Source organism: Piliocolobus tephrosceles, chromosome 1, assembly GCF_002776525.5.
Source record: "Piliocolobus tephrosceles isolate RC106 chromosome 1, ASM277652v3, whole genome shotgun sequence".
NCBI classification, from domain to species: domain Eukaryota; kingdom Metazoa; phylum Chordata; class Mammalia; order Primates; family Cercopithecidae; genus Piliocolobus; species Piliocolobus tephrosceles.
The window spans coordinates 182,731,410-182,753,166 of record NC_045434.1 but is presented as its reverse complement, the minus strand read 5'-3'; the positions used below and the strand labels follow the sequence as shown (position 1 = coordinate 182,753,166).

The 21,757-nt window shown below is 51.9% G+C and overlaps 1 protein-coding gene across 2 annotated transcripts; it reads right to left on the bottom strand.

Moving 5' to 3' along the window:
• Positions 1–5,316: 5,316 nt before the first annotated feature.
• On the bottom strand, positions 5,317–18,137 carry HPCAL4 (hippocalcin like 4). 2 transcript variants are annotated; one of them, XM_023221257.2, is made up of 5 exons: positions 17,738–18,137; positions 17,497–17,602; positions 11,186–11,355; positions 10,703–10,918; positions 5,317–9,398 (listed from the first exon to the last, which is right to left on the bottom strand). In XM_023221257.2, exons 3-5 carry the CDS (start codon positions 11,345–11,347, stop codon positions 9,201–9,203), a joined length of 576 nt encoding a protein of 191 aa, XP_023077025.1. In that variant the 5' UTR covers positions 11,348–11,355; positions 17,497–17,602; positions 17,738–18,137; the 3' UTR covers positions 5,317–9,200. The 2 variants fall into 2 exon arrangements, with proteins under 2 accessions (XP_023077025.1, XP_023077024.1); XM_023221256.2 differs by lacking the exon at positions 17,497–17,602.
• Between the last annotated feature and the right edge of the window lie 3,620 nt (positions 18,138–21,757).

Below are 21,757 nucleotides of genomic sequence, written 5' to 3'. Positions count from 1 at the left end.
TCTCGGGAGCTGGCTACTATGTAAAGAAGCCCGGACTATCCTGCTGGAAAAGCCACATAGTGAGACAGAGAGGACCTGGAGGATAAGAAGCTAGCGACAGCCCAGGTGACTATAGGCACAATTGGCAGACATGTGAATGAGGCCTTCCTGGCTGTCCCAGCCCCAGCTCAGCTCCCAGTGGAGTACAGCTATGTGGATGACACCAGCCAACACAACATGAAGCAGTCAAACCTTCCAACTGAGCCCAGCCAACTCACAGAATCATCAAAAATAATAAATTGTTGTTTCAGGCACTGAGTTTTGGGGCAGTTTGTTACACTGCAATAAATAATTGAAACTCTAGGAACGGGGTCAGTCATTTTCAGCTGCCTCATGGAGGAGAATGATGAAGTCACTCAGGAAGAATGTATAGAGTGGTTACTTGGATGGAGGTGAGCACTGGACACAAAAGTGAGCCACCCCCATCCTGTCCAGTGGCCTTTAATCTGTGTGATTGGCTTGAAAAGATGACCTGGGCCAATCAGATTTCTCTTTCTCAGGAATTTGGAATTGGGAAATGGGCTAGGCAGTCAACCATTGGAATAGAAGCTGAAGATGCTATGAAATACAGTTGGCTCCCAGGAGACCTGGGTGAGCCTCCGCAGACTGCAGTTATATGCAATGTAAAGCTCAGTGCAGGTGGAAACTCTCTGAGCAGAATGAACTGAGCAGCAGATCAAGATGGGAAAGGATGTGCAGACAGCAGCACATGAGAGAAACCATGCTGTCCTGAGATGGAGCCACCTCTGGTCCAGACAGCTTCCCAAGTTCCAGCTAAGGCCTGGCTCTGGTGCCCTACACTTTCATGAGATTCTCCACACTGTTTCAACAAATGCCCCCGAAAGGAAATTTGGTGGCTAGTGGTTTTGCTTGAGTAGTCACTTTTCCCGGCCTCTCTTTCTAATAAAAAGCCCTGCCTCCCTGGTTCTCTGGTCAAGAAGTAGGCATGTGACTGAGACCTGACCAGTGGCGGGGAGCTCTGTGTCCATGGACACAGGGATGAGCATGTGACCCCAGGTGAGACACTCTTCACTCTTATTTAGGGCTGCTGGGAAGTTTGGCTCTTTTTCTCTGAGGTTGTTAATTTGGGGCAATGTGAGCTAGGAACCCTTTTGGCAGCTGAAAGAACATGGAAGAAACACATCTGGAAGGACAATGGTGCCACAGAGAGAGAAGCAGGAAGGGGGAGGGAGAGAGGATGCAACTGAGTTTCTGGACCCAGCCATGCCTGAACTTCCCAATTACATGAGCCAATAAGCCTCCCTTTTTGCTTAAGCTTGTGTGAGTTGGATTTTGTTCACTTGCAACCAAAAGTCCCAACTAATCCAATCCCCTTTACTCACCCTGCCATGAGTGGGCACTGTTCCTTGCCATCAAGGAATCCTACCCACACTCCTGGTTCAGTCCCTTTAAGAACTTTCCCCAGGCCGGGCACAGTGGCTCACACCTGTAATCCCAGCACTTTGGGAGGCTGAGGTGGCCAGATCACGAGGTCAGGAGTTCAAGACCAGCCTGACCAATATGGTGAAACCTCATCTCTACTAAAAATATGAAAATTAAAACTGGGTGTGGTGGGGCACACTTGTAATCCCAGCTACTCAGGAGGCTGAGGCAGGAGAATCATATGAACCCAGGAGGCAGAGGTTGCAGTGGGCTGAGATCATGCCACTGTATCCAGTCTGGGTGACAGAGCGAGACTCTGTCTAAAAAAAAAAAAAAAGAACTTTCCCCAGATCCTACTTTGGAAGGATTGGAGAACTTGATCCTCAACTGTTCTTTCCACCCTTCCAGGCTTCTAGCCATGCTCTCTGGCTTGCCTGTCACTCCCTAAAGCTGGCTGGGTGCAGGGCTTCCCTGGCTCAGGGTTTCTGGACTCCAGCCAGAACTTTGCCTCTAGGTCCAGCACTTCTTCAGACGAATAAGCTGGGAACAGACCCCTTCGGGCATGACTCCAGGAGCCCCACACCTGGCTGCTCCCTTAGACAGCCCTGCTCCAGCATGCCTGGCCCTGTTGGCTAACGTTTAGTAAGACCCCGGGGCAGATGCCACCTCCTCCATGAAGCCATGGCTGCCCTTTACTCTTTACCTATTCCTCACCCCTCCCCAGTTAGGTAAGACGCTTCCTCCTCTGAAGCTCAGAGCTGATGGTGTTTTTTGTTTTTGTTTTTGTTTGTTTTTGAGACAGAGTCTCACTCTGTTGCTCAGGCTGGAGTGCAGTGGCGCGATCTCAGTTCACTGTAAGCTCCGGCTCCTGGGTTCATGCCATTCTCCTGCCTCAGCCTCCTGAGCAGCCTGGACTGCAGGCGCCCGCCACCACGCCTATTTTTTTGTATTTTTAGTAGAGACAGGGTTTCACCGTATTAGCCAGGATGGTCTCAATCTCCTGACCTCGTGATCCACCTGCCTGGGCCTCCCAAAGTGCTGGGATTACAGGCGTGAGCCACCATGCCCAGCCAGTTTTTTTAAATCTCTTTTCACATTCTGACTTGGATTCACTCCCATGGCTGAGAAGCCACAACAAGCAGTGGCCTTGATGTTTGGAGACCTGAGATCGGGTCCCAGCTTTGCCATTCTCTGGGCCTTTGTTTCTTTGTCTTAAAAAAAAAAAAAAAAAAAAAAGCTTGGCTGGGCACGGTGGCTCACACGCCTGTAATCCCAGAACTTTGGGAGACTGAGGTGGATTGATCACCTCAAGTCAGCAGTTCGTGACCAACCTGACCAAAATGGAGAAACCCCGTCTCTACTAAAAATACAAAAAAAAAAAAAAAAAAAAAAATAGCCAGGGCTGTGGCGGGCACCTGTAGTCCCAGCTACTCGGGAGGCTGAGGCAGGAGAATGGCATCAACCCGGGAGGTGGAGCTTGCAGTGAGCTGAGATGGCACCACTGCACTCCAGCCTGGGCAACAGAGTGAGACTCCGTCTGAAAAAAAAAAAAAAAAAAAAAAAAACATAATACAAAATTAGCCAGGCATAGTGGCTCACGCCTGTAATCCCAGCTACTCAGGAGGATGAGGCAAGAGAATCGCTTGAACCCAGGAGGTGGAGGTTGCGGTGAGCCGATGTCATGCCATTGCACTCCAGCCTGGGCAACAAGAGCGAAACTCTGTCTCAAAAAAAAAAAAAGAGAAACTTAAATGTGTGCTTGGCTCAGCCAACAGCAGATCACATGGGAAGTGTTTGTTGACTGTGAGGGACTATGTACATGTGAAGGGCCAATTGTTGGAGAGTTGGGAGGGCTTCACAGAGGAGGAGATAATTGAGACAGGGGAATGGGTGACCCAGGGAGGAGCAATGGCTTGTGCATAGCACAAAAGCATAAGAGACCCCTTAGGAAATGGGAGCCTTTCAGAATGGCTTAGTGCAGGGTGCAGGATGGAAAAGTGAGAGGAAGAAAAAGCCTTCTGAGGTCGATTGGTGCCAGATCATGCGAGGACCTGGAGGGATATTTAAGGAGCAAATCATACAGAGGGGCAAGGGGAGCCTTTGAAGAGCTGACATGGTTAGATTTGTGCTTTAGGAAGGTCACTGTGGCTTCTTAGTGGCAGCTAGATGGGGCAGAGGGCAAGGCTGAAAGTAGGAGGTGGACTAATTTGGCTGAGTTAGAGATTATGGGGACCTGAGTGGGTAGGTTTTGGGAGAAGGCAACAGAGGACCTGCATGCCCAAAGTAGACAGGGGACAGGACTTCCCATCCCCCAGCATGGCCTCAGCTGGAGTAGCAGCCCCAAGTTCTCAGGCTTCTGAGTCACCTCCTTAGTTAGGTTCATGGTTGCCCTGAGGCCAGGTCAGCCTCCTTCCTCTGTGCTAATTGCTTCCTGCCAAGGGAGCTGGCCACCTCCAAGCGTCCTTGAGGCAACCCTTGTAGAAGCAATTGAACATTTCAGGAGAAGGCAGGCAGCTCCAACCACCACTGCCCCCAACTCTTTGCAGGGAACAGTGCTTCTTGGGCTGTCAGGGGACATTCTGAGAGGAGCACTTCACCACCAACTGCCACCCCAACCCTTGACCATATTTCAGGTCAACGTGGAACAGTTTAAACACTATGCAATGACCTGGGACCAGCAGGAGAGGCAGGAGCTGAAACGCAGACTGTGCTCCTCTTGTGAAGCTGTGCACCCTAATATGACAGGGCTGTATTCACCAGGAGGAAGGGCAATATTTTCCTAAGTAGCCCAAAGGCTCTATCCACTGCCCAGCTGCATGCTTACGGGACTGCTTCCCCTCAGAGGGGTGCCTTTTCCTAAGTCATACAAATGGCGCCATTTGGACGAATTGTAACCCTGGCTCTTGGCCTTTCTTTCCACTGGCCAGTGTCCTTGCATTTGGGCTCTTATGAGGCCTTTCACTGGGCAGAGAGGGAAACTGAGTCCCAATGTCTGCTGCCATTAGCTTCCTTCTGAGGGAATTGCTCAAAGGTCCCACATATCAGCGTCCAGTCTGGCCACAGATGGTTGGACCAAGGGAGGACACGTGACCTAAGGGATCCCGCCAAAAGCTAAGCCAAACCAATCAGATCCTTTTGCTTGTGAATTGGAACTAAGAGGCACAGAGCAGAGTTGTCAGTCACTGGTGAGTCATAATACTGAGTTGGAGATTCAGCCACTTGTGCAACAAAACCAAAGAAGTCTGAAGAGAAGCCCAGGAAAAGAGCACGGATGCAAATACTGTCCAGGGCATGACAGCCTGCAAGACCCAGAAATGGTAAGGAAGATGCCCAGTTGCCAGTTCCAGTTCTCTTCAGGTTCAGCCATTCTTTTTTTTTTTTTTTTTTTTTTTTTTTCTTGAAATGGAGTCTCGCTCTGTCACTAGGCCGGACAGCAGTGGCGCAATCTCAGCTTACTGCAACCTCCGCCTCCTGGGTTCAAGCGATTCTCCTGCCTCAGTCTCCTGAGTAGCTGGGACTACAGGCATGCGCCACCACGCCCAGCTAATTTTTGTATTTTTAGTAGAGATGGGGTTTCACCAGGTTGACCAGGATGGTCTCGATCTCGACCTTGTGATTCGTCCACCTTGGCCTCCCAAAGTGCTGGGATTACATGTGTGAGCCACCGCGCCCAGCCTGAGGTTCAGCCATTCTTGATTTTCCATCTTCAGAGTCTCTTATAATCTGCTCCCCCATTTCTTTGAACTAGCTTAAGTGAGTCTCATGCCATGTTCCCAGAGTTCTTGCTAGAACAAGGACCTTGGCCCTTCACTGAGTGAGCCTCCCCAGGCCTCTTCTCTCTCTTACACCCCACCCCAATCCTGTCCCAGCTTAGGGAAGAGCAGGAGCCCTCAGCACAGTCACACCTTTTATTCACTGTCAGTGGGGAAAGAAACACACCACACAGCACAGGGTTGAGCAGTGAGGGCAGTCACTGAGGGCACAGCCAGAAGCAGCACATCTGGAGGGGACAGGGAGCTACACTGGAACTGGGCCCCTTCCCCTGCACCCGGACACCCCCGTTCCCCAAGTCTCCTCTCGACTGCTGCTTAGAAGGCACTGGGCCCGACTGGCCTCCACCAAGCAGGAAGGGCTATACACCCTGGCAGGCCCAGTCCTGCCCCCACACTCTGGCAAAGGTAAAAAGAAAACCCTGAAAATTTCAGAAAGAAAATTTCATATTTTTCTGAGACTTTTTAATTGCAAGGTTTGAATTATTTCTTTTTTCAAGAATGATGAATAAAACATGTAAGAAATTCTTGACCCCACAGTGATCTCTAAAGTCAGCTCAAAGCCTCACCCAGGGTGGATCTTCAGGAAATATTTGTTGCTTCAATACATTTTTGTGTAAAAAATATTTACAGTGTCAGCTTACTATCCTGCCTGGAGACCCCAGCTTCTTCTCTTCTCTTTCTTTTCTTTCCCCCATCCCACGCCATTCCTTCTCTCTCTGCAGCAAGGCAAATTTCTACCTCTAGAGACTCTGTCATTGTCAGGAAAGGATTTAGTGCTTTTACTTACGAACTAACTTAGTCTTAACTTTTGATGTAAAGGTAAGTTAAATAATCCTGACTACAGCTGAAAGGACTAAAGTGGCCATCTGAAGTAGCGTTTGCTGATAATTTTTAGAGATAAGAAATAAGATGCTCATCAATTAGCCCAAAAGGATGAACGAGGGTAGAGTATGTGAGAAGGCAGATTCTGGGACCTTGCAATTCAGAGTTGTTGCAAGAAGATTGGAATTTCAAAGGAGAGTTTGGATATATCAATGTTTTGATTGTCTGTATACTTTTGTGTCTGTGCAAGTCATACATAAATCTTTGCTAGCCTTGTGCTTTGTGGCAAGTCTCTCTCAGCTGGTGCAGGGACGGGAGACCTGTGTCTCTTCTCAAGGCAGGGCCAGTGCTCTACCACAGTGCTCCTGAGCACACAGTCCCTGGGACACCCAGGAGTATGTGGGAGCAAGACCTGGCCCACCTGTGGTTCCTCCCATCAGCGAGATGGTGGTCCCAGTTCCTGGCCTGGCATTGTGTGTTCACACTGCTGGGCTGTCTGAGAATACTGAGCCTGACCAGCAAAAATCACCCATGTGTATGTGTGTCCAGAAGCCTGGAGTAATCAAATATGCCTTCATGGGTAGGACTTGCCCACCAGCTTGGAAAAAACAAAAACAATTCTCTTAGGGAAGATGATGGTGGGTAAAGACAATGCAGGATGCTTCGAGGGTTCTGACTCTGAGGCCTCCAAGGATAGCACTGAGCTGTTAGCACAGCTGCCAGAGGCAGAACACAGGATGCTTGAAAATGTGGGGACTTCAAACAAGCTCCTATTTTTTTTTTTGGAAGACCACAATTTCAGAAACTTCTTAGCAGGAAGCCTATAAAGGATGAAAATCAATGTAGCTTTCCCTGCTGTCAACTTCTGCACAGCTCAGTCACAGAAATGGACAGCGAAGAGACTCTGAAAAGAAGAAATCCTCTTAGAGCTTTGGGTTCAAGTCTTAGCGCTGTGTCACCTCCTGACTATGTGATCTTGCACAAGGGATGCTTCCTTTCTGAATCTCAGCTTCCAAGTCTAGAGAAAATAAATGAAAATCCCCACCTCCATGGGCTATGAGTATAGAATGAGATGGGGCACATGGCAAGCCTTTGAAAGCCATGAAATTCTGTGTGGTTGTGAATTAGGCTAGATTCAACGTTTGCAGGGAAGGAACTTCAGTGAAAAGCTTTCCACCAGAAGATTTAGGTCACAACTGAGCCAGGTTGGTGAGCATCTGCGTGTCTGTGATGCTGACTGACCGCACAAGACACACCCAATAGCCAGCTCCTGGGAGCAATGCAACATCCTTGAGGCATTGCCGGATAAACAACTGCTAGTTCCTGCCTGAGGATGTTAACTCCCCAGCCTCACCATATGACTGGTCATGAGCAAGAGGATAGAAAACGGGTGGCAACCCAGTGGCCTTGCTACCTCCAAGGGCCCAGTAGAGCTTGGGACCAAGGTCTATTCATCGGCATCCCCCAGAGTTTTCACCTGCAGAGAAGCAGGACAGGTGAACACTCAGGAGTGAGGAGCATGCTGCATCTCTTTCCTGCAGATGCAATTCCCCCACCCCGGGCTCAGCAATCATTTCCTACTCCTACCCTGGGCTGACAGCACCTGTGTACTAGACTGTTTTCACCGGCAGTTCAAGAGGAAATCAACTGTCACTGCACGTCAAAGCTAATTTCTGATCACAAGTACAGGAGAAAGTCAAGTGAAAGACCTGATGAAGAAGCAAGATTAATTTTTCTGGCAGTCGAAGCATGCAGCTATATAGCTCATGGATCCAAAATTGGAAAGCAGGCATTGGAAAGCAGAGCCAGCGCACTTGGAAGATGATGAACTACCTGGCAGATCTAAGATTTGGGGTTAGAAAAAGCCTTTCGAATGGAGCATGCCTGGCACATTTTTAGGCATTTGGTCCATAAATTCTGTCTGGGTACCTAAACAGTGGCCAGGTGAGCCTTTTCTTCGAGCTCCTTCTGATTCTGTGGCAGTGAAGGAACAAGTCCAGTTCTGAAACTAAACCAAATTCAGAAACGAACTACCAAGATTCGGGATATACACTTGTCTCACTCTTTGCAAACCTTGTTTTTTCCTGTCTCTGAAGTCAGCACCCAACCTGAGTAAGTATGTAATAGAAAGTTGCTTGTTGAATTGAAAAAGGTAATAAAAAGGAAGAGCTGAAGCAGCAAAAACTGCTGAGCATGGCAGCTCAGGACTTAGTCTGAAAAAGTGTTATCTGGTAAATTTCATGGTCTTTTCTCCCTTTTTTCTCAGGTTTTTTCCCCTTAAAAATTAATATTTTCTCTATTCATTTAATCATTTTATAAGAAACCAAGCAATATAGAGTATATTTTAACCTCCTGAAATAATAAAATGACTGTAGCTCCTTTAAAGGGTACTAAAAAAATAGTATTACATAAATTTCATTTTTCTTAAAACTTTCACTCACGTGGCTCCTCAACTTCCAAATGCTTTTCATTTTGTCCTTCTGCAGCTTTGTGTGGAGCTGAGCTGGAAGATGAAATAGCTCCTCCCAGACTAACCAGCTTTTCAGCACCCTCTGCTCAGCTGAGACCCTGACAGCTGGAAGTTTGCCTCACAACCCTATGAGCTTTCAGAGGGCACAAGATGTGTCTTGTAAACGACCATATCCTTAGCACCGAACAGGTGCTCAATAATCATTAGCTGAAGAAAGGACTGAATGAACGCTCCAAAGGCTGGGGCTGGAAGGGCCAGGTAGAGTAGAAGGAACGGGGAAGAGACCACCTTTATGGGATCTGGAGCTTCAGGAGTGGACAGACCCAATTTGGCCCTGTGACAGGCCTATGGGACCACATTCTATAAAGCATAATCCTAGGATCAAGAGAACTTTGAACCAGAACCCCAGGCCCCCAACTCCTTAACCTCACCTCCTGGGGCAAAAGCCAACTCCCCTATGCCCAATGGACGCTGGTTCTGTGCCAAGTGGGAGGTGGGGCTAGAAGACAGGATACCGGAGGACCTGTCTCTTTTGCAGGGTGAGGTGGTCCCTCAGGGATCTTGATGGAGGGGAGGAGGGGCTTGGGCAGAGGACTGGGTGGGCCAGAGAGGGGGGCTGGAGTGTCCCTCTCCTGGGAGGCCAGCCAGAGAGCTCATCAGGTTGGGAGGTGGCCATGCTCCTTCTGGACAGGGACCCTGCCCCTCACCAGCCTCTACTTCTGCATGTCACACTGCAGCAGCAACACAATGGATGGGTCACTCTTGGCTGCCTCCTTGAACTCCTCCAGTGTAATCTGGTCGTCCTTATCCTGGTCCATCTTCTTGAAGATCTTGTCCACACGCTGCTGGGGCGTGAGCCCGTCCTGGTTCATGCGCATCATGATCACGGTGCCTACCATCTTGTAGATTGCCTGGTGAGGGAAGGAGGAGGGAGGTGTGAACACCCACAAGGGGCCCTGAGAAGAAGGGAGATGTGAATACCTACAAGGGGCCCTGAGAAGCAGGGGGTGAAGAAAAGGGATCTGGCAAGGAGAACACTGTGGGGTGGTGAGGATACTGGAAGGTATATGTGGTCATTAAGACTGGATATGGATATTTAATGAGCCACTCTTTTTTTCTTTTCTTTTCTTTTTCCTTTTTTTTTTTTTTTTTTTGACAGAGTTTTGATCTTGTTGCCCAGGCTGGAGTGCAATGGCATGATCTCGGTTCACCACAACCTCTGCCTTCCGGGTTCAAGTGATTCTCCTGCCTCAGCCTCCGGAGTAGCTGGGATTACAGGAGCGCACCAACACGTCCGGCTAAGTTTTGTATATTTAGTATAGATGGAGTTTCACCACGTTGACCAGGTTGGTCTCAAACTCATGACCTCAGGTAATCCACCGGCCTCAGCCTCCCAAAGTGCTAGGATTACAGGCGTGAGCCACCGCGCCCAGCCCCCAACTCATTTTTTATTTAGACTAAATAATATTTATGTAGATGAAACATGCCAGAAACCCAACTCCATGGAAGTTTCCTAACTAGGAGACCTGACTGATGGGGCTCCTGGCTCCCTGTATGACCACCTTCCTGTCACTCCCTCCCTCTCCTGGCTCTCCCACCACCGGGCCTCCTGGCCCCTCCTTGAACTCTGCAGAGAAAGGCCAACCTGCCTTAATTGCCCTTCAGCATGGAACGCTCTCCCCCAGGCATCTAGCAGTAAAGGCCTCACCCGGTTCAGGCTGCTGCTAACTTTCCACCTTTTATAAAGTCACTTCTCCATCACGCTCTCTCCCGGCACTTTGCTTAATGTATCTTCCTCATAGCACCTAAGGCCTGACCCCGCGTGTCTTCCTTCATTTATTTTTTTAAAAATTTCTTACTAGAAGGAATGCCCCATGAAAGCAGGAACTGGCAGGCGCTCAATCCCTGCCTGTTGACAGAATGAGTTGAAAACATCTGCTATGAGGTCAGACTCCCCGGATTGGTTTCAGGAACCGCCACCCGCAGCCGTTTCCTCCTCTGCCAAATGGGGTTTGGGACGGTAACCACCACCCCCAGTCGAGTGTCGGGTAAAGCATTTAACCCCGGGCCTGTGGTCCGCCGCGGGGTGGTAGGAGGCGGGATCGTAGGCTGGGGAGCAGCGGGGAGGCCCCGAGGACCGAGAGCAGCGCGGAGGCAGGGGCGGGGGCGGCGAAGCGCTGGCCTCGGGGATAGCAGCGCCCACGCGGCCCCGCACCTCGATGATCTCCAGCATCTCCAGGCGCGTGATGCGCCCGTCGCCGTCCAGGTCGTACATCTCAAAGGCCCAGTTGAGCTTCTGCTCGAAGCTGCCGCGGGAGGTGACCGACAGAGCGCAGATGAACTCCCGGAAGTCGATGGTGCCGTCGCCGTTCTTGTCGAAGGTGCGGAAAGCGTGCTGCGCGAACTTGGAGGCATCACCGTAGGGGAAGAACTGAGGGGGGTGCGGCGGGTTGGGGTGCAGCGACAGCTCCGCCCAGCCCGCCACCACCCCAGGGAACCTCCCCCGCACCCCGGGTGCCTCGCCTCCTCCCACCCCGGGTGCCTCACCTCCCCCGCACCCCAGGTGCCTCGCCTCCCCTCCACCCCGGTTGCCTCGCCTCCTCCCACTCCGGGTGCCTCGCCTGCGCTCACCCCAGGGTGCCCTGCCTCTCCCACCTCGGGTACCTGGTTCCCCCCACCCCAGGTGCCAGCCGCCCACCTTGATGTAGAGCTGCTGGAACTCCTCCAGGTTGAGGATGCCGCTGGGGCAGTCCTTCAGAAAGCCCTTGTACCACTGCTTCAGCTCCTGCTCGCTGAACTCAGTGTTCTGAACCAGGTCCTCCAGCACCTCGGGGGCCAGCTTGCTGTTGGTCTTCCCCATGGCGGGGACTGCGGGACAGAGGGCTTCCTCGGATTGGGTCCAGGGCAAGGCTCTGCCTCAGCCACAGCTGCCCCCTCCCCTGCCACACACATGGTGGGGCTGCAGGTTCCTTCCCCTCGTGACACTCCCCCATAATTGGGCCTTCTCTCCCCTCACAACACCTGCATTCAGGCAGGTTTCCTCTCTTGGCCCCCAGGTCTCCCGCCTTCCAGGTCTCAGTCCTCCTTCTCACTGACCATGCAGCACTCCACAGTCTTCATCCTCTCCCCTCAGGCTCACACCTTCCATGGCTCCCATGCCCACGGACTAAGACCTTGACTCCTCTCCTTGCCATTTTGGGCTTTCTGCAGTCAGCCCCCACCCTCCTTGGCAGGCTTCTGTCCTGAGAAGGGACCTGAGGCAGGTTCCTTGTGTGTCCCCCTGGCACTGTCTCCCAATTTCTACCTCAAGGCTTTCTTGGGCCACCCCAGCAGGGAGCTTCTCTCCCTCTTTTCTCTGTACAAGTAGAAATCCTCTACTGACATTTGGCTTCTCATTAATCCATTCATTCCCTGAGCATTTATTGAGACTGACTGTGTGCTAGGCCCTGTGCCAGTGATGGAGATGAAGCAGACATGAGCCGGCCTTCAATAACTTGTAACTGGGTCAAAGAGGCAGATGGTTGGTTACAAAGGGCCTCCAACTCATGCCAAGAAATTTGGAGGGAACAGACGCTCCTGGAATTTTTTAAAGCAAGGGCTGGGAAGATTGCATTCATTCCACAATATTTACAGAATGCTTGTGATATGCCCAGTCTTGAACGACTCACTGGGGACCCAAGAAAAGGTATATGTTTTAGAATTTTTCCAGGCCGGGCACCGTATTTCATGCCTGTAATCCCAGTACTTCGGGAGGCTGACATGAGAGGACAGCTTGAGGCTAGGAGTTTGAGACCAGCCTAGGCAATACAGTGAGACCTAGTCTCCACAAAAAATTTAAAAATTTGGCCAGGTGCAGTGGCTCATGTCTGTAATCCCAGCACTTTGGGAAGCCGAGGCGGGAAGATCACGAGGTCAGGAGATCAACTCCATCCTGGCTAACACAGTGAAACCCTGTCTTTACTAAAAAACACAAAACATTAGCCAGGCTTGGTGGCAGGCACCTGTAGTCCCAGCTACTCGGGAGGCTGAGGCAGGAGAATGGTGTGAACCCGGGAGGTGGAGCTTGCCATGAGCCAAGGTCGCATCACTGCACTCCAGCCTGGGTGACAGAGCGAGACTCTGTCAAAAAAAAAAAAAAAAAATCGCTGAGTGTGGTGGTGTATGCCTTATAGTCCCAGCTACTTGGTAGGCTAAGGTGGGAGGATCACTTGAACCTGGGAGGCAGGGGTTGCAGTGAGCTGAGATGGCACCACCGTACTACAGCCTGGGTGATAAAGAAGGCCCTGTCTCAAAAAAGAAAAAAAAAAAGAATTTTCCTTTGGCCACAGCATGCAAGATGACCTTTGGTGGAGGCAGGTAGGTAGAGCAGGAAGGGGCCTGCTACATGGTTCAAGTGAGAGACAATCCTGCCAGAGTGAGGGTCGTGGAGAGAGGTGGATGGGCTGAGACGTTAAGAAGGGCACTGGCAGGACTTTACAATTGATTGGATGTAGGAGTAAGAGGAACAGAGGAGTTGAGGCAGAGGCTCAGATTTGAGGCTCAGTGGATAGAAGTGTTGTTGCTGGGAAGCAGGTTTGGGAAGGATCAAGAGTTATTTCCCAGTGGGAATGTGAGCCCGTATGTGGACTGTATCAGGGGAAGTGTTTGAAGAGGTACAGGCCCTCCTCAGGAAGCATGGCCAGACCTTGAAGGCAGAGTGGACCCTCCTGTCTGACTTCCCTGGGAGGAATGCCCCTGCAGAGTCTGGGTTTTCCAGGACGTGGCTTGGGAGGTGCCTCTGACCTGCCTAGAGTCTCTTTGGAAGAGGGTCAGGCTTCCACCCCAGGGTAGCCTGTCCTCAAGATACTCTGAAAGAGGAAGCCCTTGGGCTGAGAGAAGATACTTATGAAAATTCCACTCCCACAGCCCGATGTCTGCCAGTGGGCTTCTAACTATTACTGCTGGGAAAACACTAAACAGCAAATCTGAGGTTGGTCCATTCCTTCCCACTCCCCTTTGCTGGGCTGACCTCAGGCTAGTTACAGATGATCTCTGGGCCTCAGATTCCTCCACTGGGCCCTAAGGAAGACCAAGGAGCAGTGCAGGTAGCAACATCCTTCCCCACTCCCACAGGATGAGGAATTGTATGCCCTCAGGAAAAGCCAGGGAGGGGGAGCATGCCATCTTCAGGAACCTGAGGCTGTGCGGAAAATGGCTACACTGAGGCCAGAGGCAAGGATGCCTCTGGAACACCCATGCGCAAAAGAAAGCAGGCCCCATCCCTCTCCCAAATCCAAAGGACTCTGAAGGCTCAAGGTATAGTCAAGGAAGCTGGAGAAGCCAGAGGCAGAGGTGTCTGATGGGGCAAGGCAGAGCCTCTCCCTCTGTCTTCCGTAGGATGTGCTTGAGAGTCTGCATGAGGGGCTGGGTCTGTGTGTGGGAGCATGTCAATGTCTGAGGCTGCAAATCTGTCAGAGTGCACACGTCTCTCTGTGTGTGTCACAGTGTCTGTGTGGTTCTCACCTTATACCCCTTTTCTCCTCCCTACTCTGTGCTGCCTTCTCCACAATTCTCTGTCTCCTGAGGTCCTCCCTGTTCCCTGCTCTTATTGGGTCTCAGACCCAGACTATGCTTCCTCCTTTATTTCTTCTCATTCCCTCTACATCATCAGAAGGTCAAAGCTGAGCCTAGGCAAGATAATGAAACCCCGTTTCTACATAAAATTTAAAAATTAACCAGACAAGGTGGCATGTGCCTGTAGTCCCAGCTGCTCAGAGGCTGAGATGGGAAGATCACTTGAGCCCAGGAGGTTGAGGCTGCAGTGAGCTGTGATCAAGCCACTGCACTCCAGCCTGGGCAACAGAGCAAGACTCTGTCTCAAAAAATAAACAAAAATAAATAAGTAAATAAGAAATTAAGAAAAGAAGGTCAAAATTGGCAGTGCCCTTTAAGACCATCCCCTTATTTCAGTGAAAATGGAAATTGAGAGATAGGAGAAAACTGGCTCAGGGTTACACAGCAGGTCAGTGGAAGGGCCCAGATGAGCACTCAGGCTGAATCCGTGCCACCTGCCTGGGCCACCGTCAGCACAGACCTTTTCCACCCACATCTGCCCTCTGGGAAAATCAGAGCTCTGATCTCCCTTTTGGCCCCAGTGGAAACATCTGGGGCCACAATCTCTGATACCCAGGAGATAGTCACCCCTAGGGGTGCCCGCCAGCACCTCTGAGCCAGCAAGTCTACAGCCAGACTCTCTCCCAACCAGAGATGGTCAGATTGTCTCTGTTGCCCCTTCCTTCTCTCCCTCATCCCTGGGATATGGGGAACACAATCTTAGTTACCTTCATTTTTTCCCTTCCCTTTGCCCTAGGTCTAACTCACCATCAAGTCCTGTTGTCTCTTATTTTGAAATGCTCTTGGTACCTTCATTATGTCCATAGCGAGGGACACAGCCGAGGGGGTTGAAGTCAAGCTATGCTCTTGTCGATGGGGCTTCCCTGCCTGGCAGGAAGTGCCTTTCTTTTGATTCCTCTGTTAGGAGGGAATGGCTTTTTCCCCCCAAAAGGTACAATATAGGCTAGAAGTAGCCATGCCCATGGGCCCCCTGAAACCCCAGAATCCTCTAGAATCTGGTCTCAAAGTGCCCACCTATCTAGCCTCAGCTCTCATTGCTTACCTCACCACCGCATACTCCTCTCAAGCCAGCCTTCTCACAGCCAGACACGCCTCACCTCTTTGCTAAGCTATTTTCCTCTCCCCTAATATCCTTCCTTCTCTCCTGGGCTATAATCAGTCTTCAGGGCCTGGTTGAAGCCTGCTTCCTTATGATCAGCCTTTTCCAGTCTGGACAGTGGAGAGTCAGCAGCCTGGGCTCTGCACTTTGGGCATGAGTCAGTCCCCCACAAGCATGTAGACTTCAGAGCTCTCTGACCCTCACCTGGTGCTGTAGAATCCCAGGATGCAGTCTGACTTGAGACAGGTCTTTGCATTAAACCCCTGCCTGAGTCAGAAAAAAACTCTCCAGACCTTTTTGCTCAAATGGCAAGGAGTTGATCCCCTCCAATATGCCCAAGTCCACTTTTGAGCAGGTTGAAGGGTGAGAAAAGTTTATTTTTCCCATGGGGGAAATAAAAGTGCTTTTCCCTATGCACTCACTTCTCTCAGTGAGTGCTTAGTCCTCACTGGGTCTGGGACCCATAAGAGCAGGGGGTTTTCTCTCTTATAGCTCCCCTACCCTGGTTCCCACCCTGCCTTCTGTGCCTACACAGAACTGCCCTGCAGAGACATAGTGGCAATGCCTAGGACACAGCGATGCTCAATGAATGTCTCTTGGTGGATTACGTAAGAGGAGCAGAACCCCCTTCTTCCTCCCTGGGTCTATGTCAGCCTGTTTTGTTTATCTGCATTCTTCTGCTATCACACCCACTTCAGAGACAATGGAACCCAGACCTAGGGAAAGGAAGGGTTCACCCAAGGTCAACTATAGCCCATCAGCAGCAAAGTGAAGGCCAGAACCCAGCTGGGGACAATGCTCTGCTGGAGCTGTGGCCCTGCTGAACCTGGGCAGGCTCCTCTGCTTACCTCTTGAGGGCTATCCTCCAGCTGTGAAGGAGCTGAGACTGCCCCATACACAAAACCATTGCCCCAGCGTGCCCAGAGGGTTCTTCAAGAGGGCTAAGGGCTGTGGGCTTTGAATGGAGAGGTGGCTGAGGCTTTGAATGGGAGGGACTGAAGGAAGCAATAATCCCACACCCTCACCCAGCTTCAGAGGAGCCGGTGCTGAGGCGGTTGCCATAGTGACAATAGCTCCCTGGTCAGGAGATTTTCTCTCTTTCCTCTCCTCCTTTTGCTCTTCCCCAAGCAGCAGCAATAGCAGCAGCAACCAGGTCTTTTCCCTCTCCTTAATGAGAGGCAGGGGATGACAAACAAAGAGTAAGCCCTGATGGTCACCTTCAATTTGGAGCTGTCTATGTCAGGATGGGCTAGTGGTCTAGGAGGCATTCCTAATAGAAGGGGCCTAGAGAGTGTGTGGGAGGAGGTAGCCTGTACCTAGGCCTGGGTAAGAAGGAATGTGCCTTCAGTGAGTTCTAAACCAACCCCGCCCCCCTCAGGCCTCCTCTCTTTAATGTCCTCTTGGTTCAGGGTTCTGTTTTTCCATAATCAGCCATAGAACCCGAGTGTCTTAGTACCAGAAGGCTGTTCAAGTTCATCTCACCCAGCCTACCCTCTCTCTTATACCCCTCCCCAATTTTATGAAGGATCAGAGAGGGGAGTGACTTGGCCAAAGTCAAACTTTGGCTGTGCAAGATTTGAACCCAGCTCATCTGCCCTCCAGGTACAGTCCACTTTAGGGCCAGGAGTAACACAGCCCACATAGCACTTTGGCAGGGTCCCCACAGAGCAGCAGGAAGATGGGAGAGAGGGAGCAAATAGTCATACAAATTAGAAAGATATTTGACAGGCAGAATGAGAGGACTTGGTGCCTGGCTGTGAGCGGGGAGGGAGGAGGTATGGAGGTTGGGGCCTTGGCAGCAACTGGACTGACAGGGCATGGGTGGTCTGCTGGGGGTGGTGTCCTTGGTTCATCCTCCCGCCAGCATGGGAGTTGCCAAATATGGGGCCTCTGCCTGGCACTGGGGGCCATTGAGGAGGGCTGTCGAGACTGTCTGTGAGGAGAAAAACTGGGGAAGGAGGATTGTCCCTCCCTCAGGTACGCTGTGGGCTCTGTCAGCTTGAGGGGTGGTAAGTGGGGACAGTGTCTGGGGACAAGGAGAAGGGAGCGCTCTGTGGAGGGGGAAGCTGTCTTTGGGGGCAGGGGCTCCCTGATGAAAAGTGGCTAGGGGCTATTGTGGAGGTGGGAGTTTGCCATGGGGCTGGACAGACAACCCATATCCAAACAGGAGGGAGGGTGACCAGCGCCTGGAGCTAGCAGCAGCGCCACCACACCCCCAGATGTATGTGTGTGCATCTGTGTGCGTATGTGTGTGTGCACGCGTGTATGTTGGGGGCCAGAGCAATGGTTGTTCTCACCTGAGCTGGGGATAAGGAGGCAGCTCTGCCTCCTTCTCTGCACCCGTGGGCCTGGACTGAGGTGAGCGGTCTCCTGCCCAGGGGTGGGTTCTTCAGTTGCTGCCGCCTAAGGCGGAACCACGGGTCAGGGAGTTGAATCAGGGCAGGACATGAGGATGGGAAGGGAGAGTGGAGGGGGAGGGGGCCAGGGCCTCCGCCCGGTGGGGTTGTTGCCTTGAGGATCCGGTCCCACTCGCATTACCTGAGGCCGCTCGCCGGGTCGCTGGATGGCTCCGAGCCTCGGCGGGCCGCGGGGACCGAGACTGGCTCCCGGGCCGGCAGCTGTGCTCTCCGAGGTCTGCGCTGGAGCCGCCTCCCAGATCTTGTATCACTATGTGCCTCCCGAAGGCGACACGTTTTGCATAAGCCCCGCCCCATCCCGGGCAGGTTGCACGGCTATTGGCTCCTCTGGAGCGGAGTGGCAGGCGGGGTTTCAGGTGGGGACCGGGTGGCCAGCGAGGCCCGGCCGCAGGAGCGCGCCCCGCCTGCCCGCGCTGACCTTCCCGGAGCCGCCGGGAAGCGGGAGGGCTGCACCCCCATCTGCACCCCTGCCCTGAGGCTCAGCCCCCGGCTTACAGGTCTGGGGTGAAAAGGGTCGACGATGGAAGTGGATTCTCAAAAACAACCTCACCGTTGCTATGGAAACGGGAGAACCACAGCCGAATCTCTAAGCTTCCTTTCCTGGGCCCCAGCATGGGTGGGGGCGGAAGAGGGGATGAGTCACAAGATGAGACCCCCCTCCCCATATCCCAGCCGAAATTGGAGGGGGTCAATGAGGAGCTGCGGAGGAGCTGGGTGGGAGAGGGAGGAGGCAGGTGGTCAGCAGTCCACGCCACTGCGTGCCCCCTCCTCACGCACCCACTCCCTTCACGCCGTGGTGCAGAGAGGAGGGTGCTGGGTGCGCGCGAAGAGCGCGGTATGGATGGCGAAGTCCCCAGACTCTACCTAGCCCTGCGCTAGTCGTAGGTTCCCTCCAGCCACCCCTCCAGCCCTTCATTCCGGTCCCTCCCCAGACGAGCTCTCCTTCTTTCTCACGGACCCCCAAGAGGCCTCTCGCGTTCTCCCCTAGAAGGACCCCTATGCCTACCCATGGATCCTCCATTCCCCACCCTCCCGTCTTCCCGTCCCGTAGACAGAGCCGGTCCCCAGCCGCCGCCAGTCTCCGGCCTCGGATGTTGACACAAACCCGAGGCGGTTTACACTGAGCGGGTCTGGAAGCTTTCAGAGCCCCGGCAACACCTCCTCCCCGCACTCGGGGGTCTCCCCAAAGCCCGGCCCGGCCGCCTGGGCTGCACTGGCGTCTGAGAGCTCCTGACACAAGGCGGTTGGAAGGAACCCTTTTAAGCCAAACTGGGGGCAAAAGGGGAGCAGATATCCCCGGGCTGGGCCACTTGCGGGGAAGGGACTTCTAAGGATCTGTCAAAAGTCGGGGCGGGCGGCTGGGGATTGGCCTAACCGGAGCGCGGACGCTGAAGAGCAGCGGTGAGAGGCGGGGCTTCTGTCTGCACCGCGAAGGTAGAGGTGGGCGGGGCGGGACAATGGGGGATGGGGTCAGACCTGCAGCGAGCGGGGGCGAGGCTTCTGGAGCTGGTCCCAGAAACGCCTGGGCCAGGCTCGCTGGGGGAGGAACCCGTGGATGTCCCTTTTCTTTAGGAACTGTCTCGTTGCCCCTTGAAACGGTTTTGCTTTACCGTTCTCGCGGCTGCGGGCTATGCCTTCTCTCTGCGGCCTTAGCAGGGGGCTGAGGGCTCCAAAGAACCTGCAGCTGAAGGAGGAGGGGCATCCTTGGCACTATGGGTTGGTGACTCCTGAAAGACAGGTGTTTGAAGTTCTCAATCTTTCACTTCCTTGATACCTTCTCAGTTCTGGGTCTTGGGGACCCAGAGATGAGCAAGAACCCCCTTGCTCACAGTTAACCACAATCCAAGGCGTGAAGAAGTGGGGAGAGGCAGCACGGGTTACTAGAAGTGGTATCTGAAACCCTAACACTGACTGACCCAAGTTCACATTGCTAACATTGAGTCCCATTTTTGCCAATGATTCCATTTATGACCGTGGGCAAAACCTTTCTCATTCTGGGCCTCCCAGTCTGTGAAATGTGGGAGCTGGCACAGGAGGTCCACAGGAGCAGGGGGAAATTTTCAACAAGGGGATGAAGAAAGACTGTCCCTTGGACAGAGGTATGTGTACATGAATCTGACTGCTCCACTTAGAGTCCTGAGCCCTTTAACAATAGCTAATGTGTATTGAGAGCTTACTTTGTGCCAGGTGCTGTTCTAGCATATTATATGTATTACCCAATTTATTCCCCATAAGAGCTCTGTGAGGCAGGTTCTGTTATTACTCCCACTTAACAGATGAGGAAATCGAGGCACAGAGCAGTTAAGTGACTGACCCAAGTTCACATTGTTAGTAAAGAGAGCTCCAGCGCTGGGATTTGAACCTCAGCAGTCTAGCCTCAGAGCCCACACTCCTAATCAGTACAAAATACTGCCTCTCCTTATGGTCCTTCAAGTCCTTAAGGGTAAGGAGCTTAGATTGGAATATTTGTTTCTGATTCCCCAAGGTATTACAAAGGCAAAATCCAGCCTCCTGGGAGCAGCCCCTCTGTCTCAGGTGAACAAGACATGGGATCCCAGCAGTACAGTAAACTGGAAGTAGTGAAAACAAGAAGCCCTCCTGGGCTGGCTGTGGTGGCTCAAGCCTGTAATCCCAGCACTTTGGGAAGCTGAGGCGGGTGGGTCACTTGAGGTCAGGAGTTCAAGACCAGCCTGGCCAACATGGCAAAACCCTGCCTCCACTAAAAATACAAAAAGAATTAGTTGGGTATCATGGCCCATGCCTGTAATCTCAGCTACTCAGGAGGCTGAGGCAGGAGAATCGCTTGAACCCAGGAAGCAGAGGTTGTGGTGAGCTGAGATCACACCACTGCATTCCAGCCTGGGCGACAGAGTGATACATCAAAAAAAAAAAAAAAAAAAAAAAAAAAAAGAAAGAAGAAAAGGAAAGGAAAAGAAAAGAAAAGAGCAGCCCTCCTGAACTGCGAGGGGGCCAGAGCATGGTTTCTGCTGGCCTTCCTATCCCCCAGGCATGACTACCCACGCTGTCTCACCCCTGAATCATCCTGAGGCCATGTGACTGTTCCTGAAACTGCCAGTCATAACCCAGCTTCACCTGTTCACCATACTCAACTTTGAAGCCCTGGTATTGGACCCTGCCTCTGTCCCCTTCAGTTTGATGTTTAAAGCAGTAACAGCTGACATTGACTGAGTTGCTTCACTGTGTACCAGACTCTCTGCCAAGTCCTTTATCTGCATCATCTTACTTAATCCAGAAGATGACCACTACCCGGGATGATATTAAAAATATCTAACACTCCATTCAGGCATGAGCATTATCAATCAGAATGGATACTGGCCTTAGTGCTAGATCAAGGTCTTAGTAGCTCTCTGTTCTGCCAAGAGTTAACACTTAGGTTACCGGATCAGTAAGGCAGGCAGGGAGAAGCGAGCATAGTGAGGAGTCAAAGGCTATGGCTGTTTACCAATCAATTTGGAAGTACTTTAATGTTTTAACAACCAGTTTAGCTGTACCAGTGCGTAGGGACTGAATTTCAGCCCTTGTTTCATTATTTTATTTCATGGCAGAGGATGGAGCCTCAGAAAGGTTAGACAACTTGTCCATTGTAACACGGCTCATTAGTCAAAGAGCTAGGATTCCAACCTAGGTCTGACTTCAGAGCCCACACTCTTAACCACTGGCTGACTTGTGTTCCTGAGAAGTGGTAGCATTCAGAATTGAGTTGGGATTTCCACTATTATGAGCCAGAAGAATGTGGTTTAAGTTTTGGGGCTTTGTCATGGCCTTACTGTTCTCAGGCTTGGAGTCTTGGCAAACACCTGTTCCACGTTGGTGAAGGAGCAGGCTCTGAAGAATGAGGAGGCAAGATCAAGCTGCACCGAAGGACAGGAGGCCCCACAAAGGGGCACGGAGGGAAGTGAGCCCAGCAGGGTTTGGGTGAGGACAGAGGTCTGCAGACAGTGGCCACTTCAATTTGTTTCATTTAAGTGCTAGCATTCCTCTCCTCCTTGGTCCTGAACAGTGCCTTTATGATGGATAGTGCCTTAGTGATTCCCTGGGTTTTCTCTGCCTTGGCTAGTGCAGCTTCATGACAGCTGGAATTCCCCTAGGTCTTAGATAGTTCACTGTCTTCTTTGGGGCT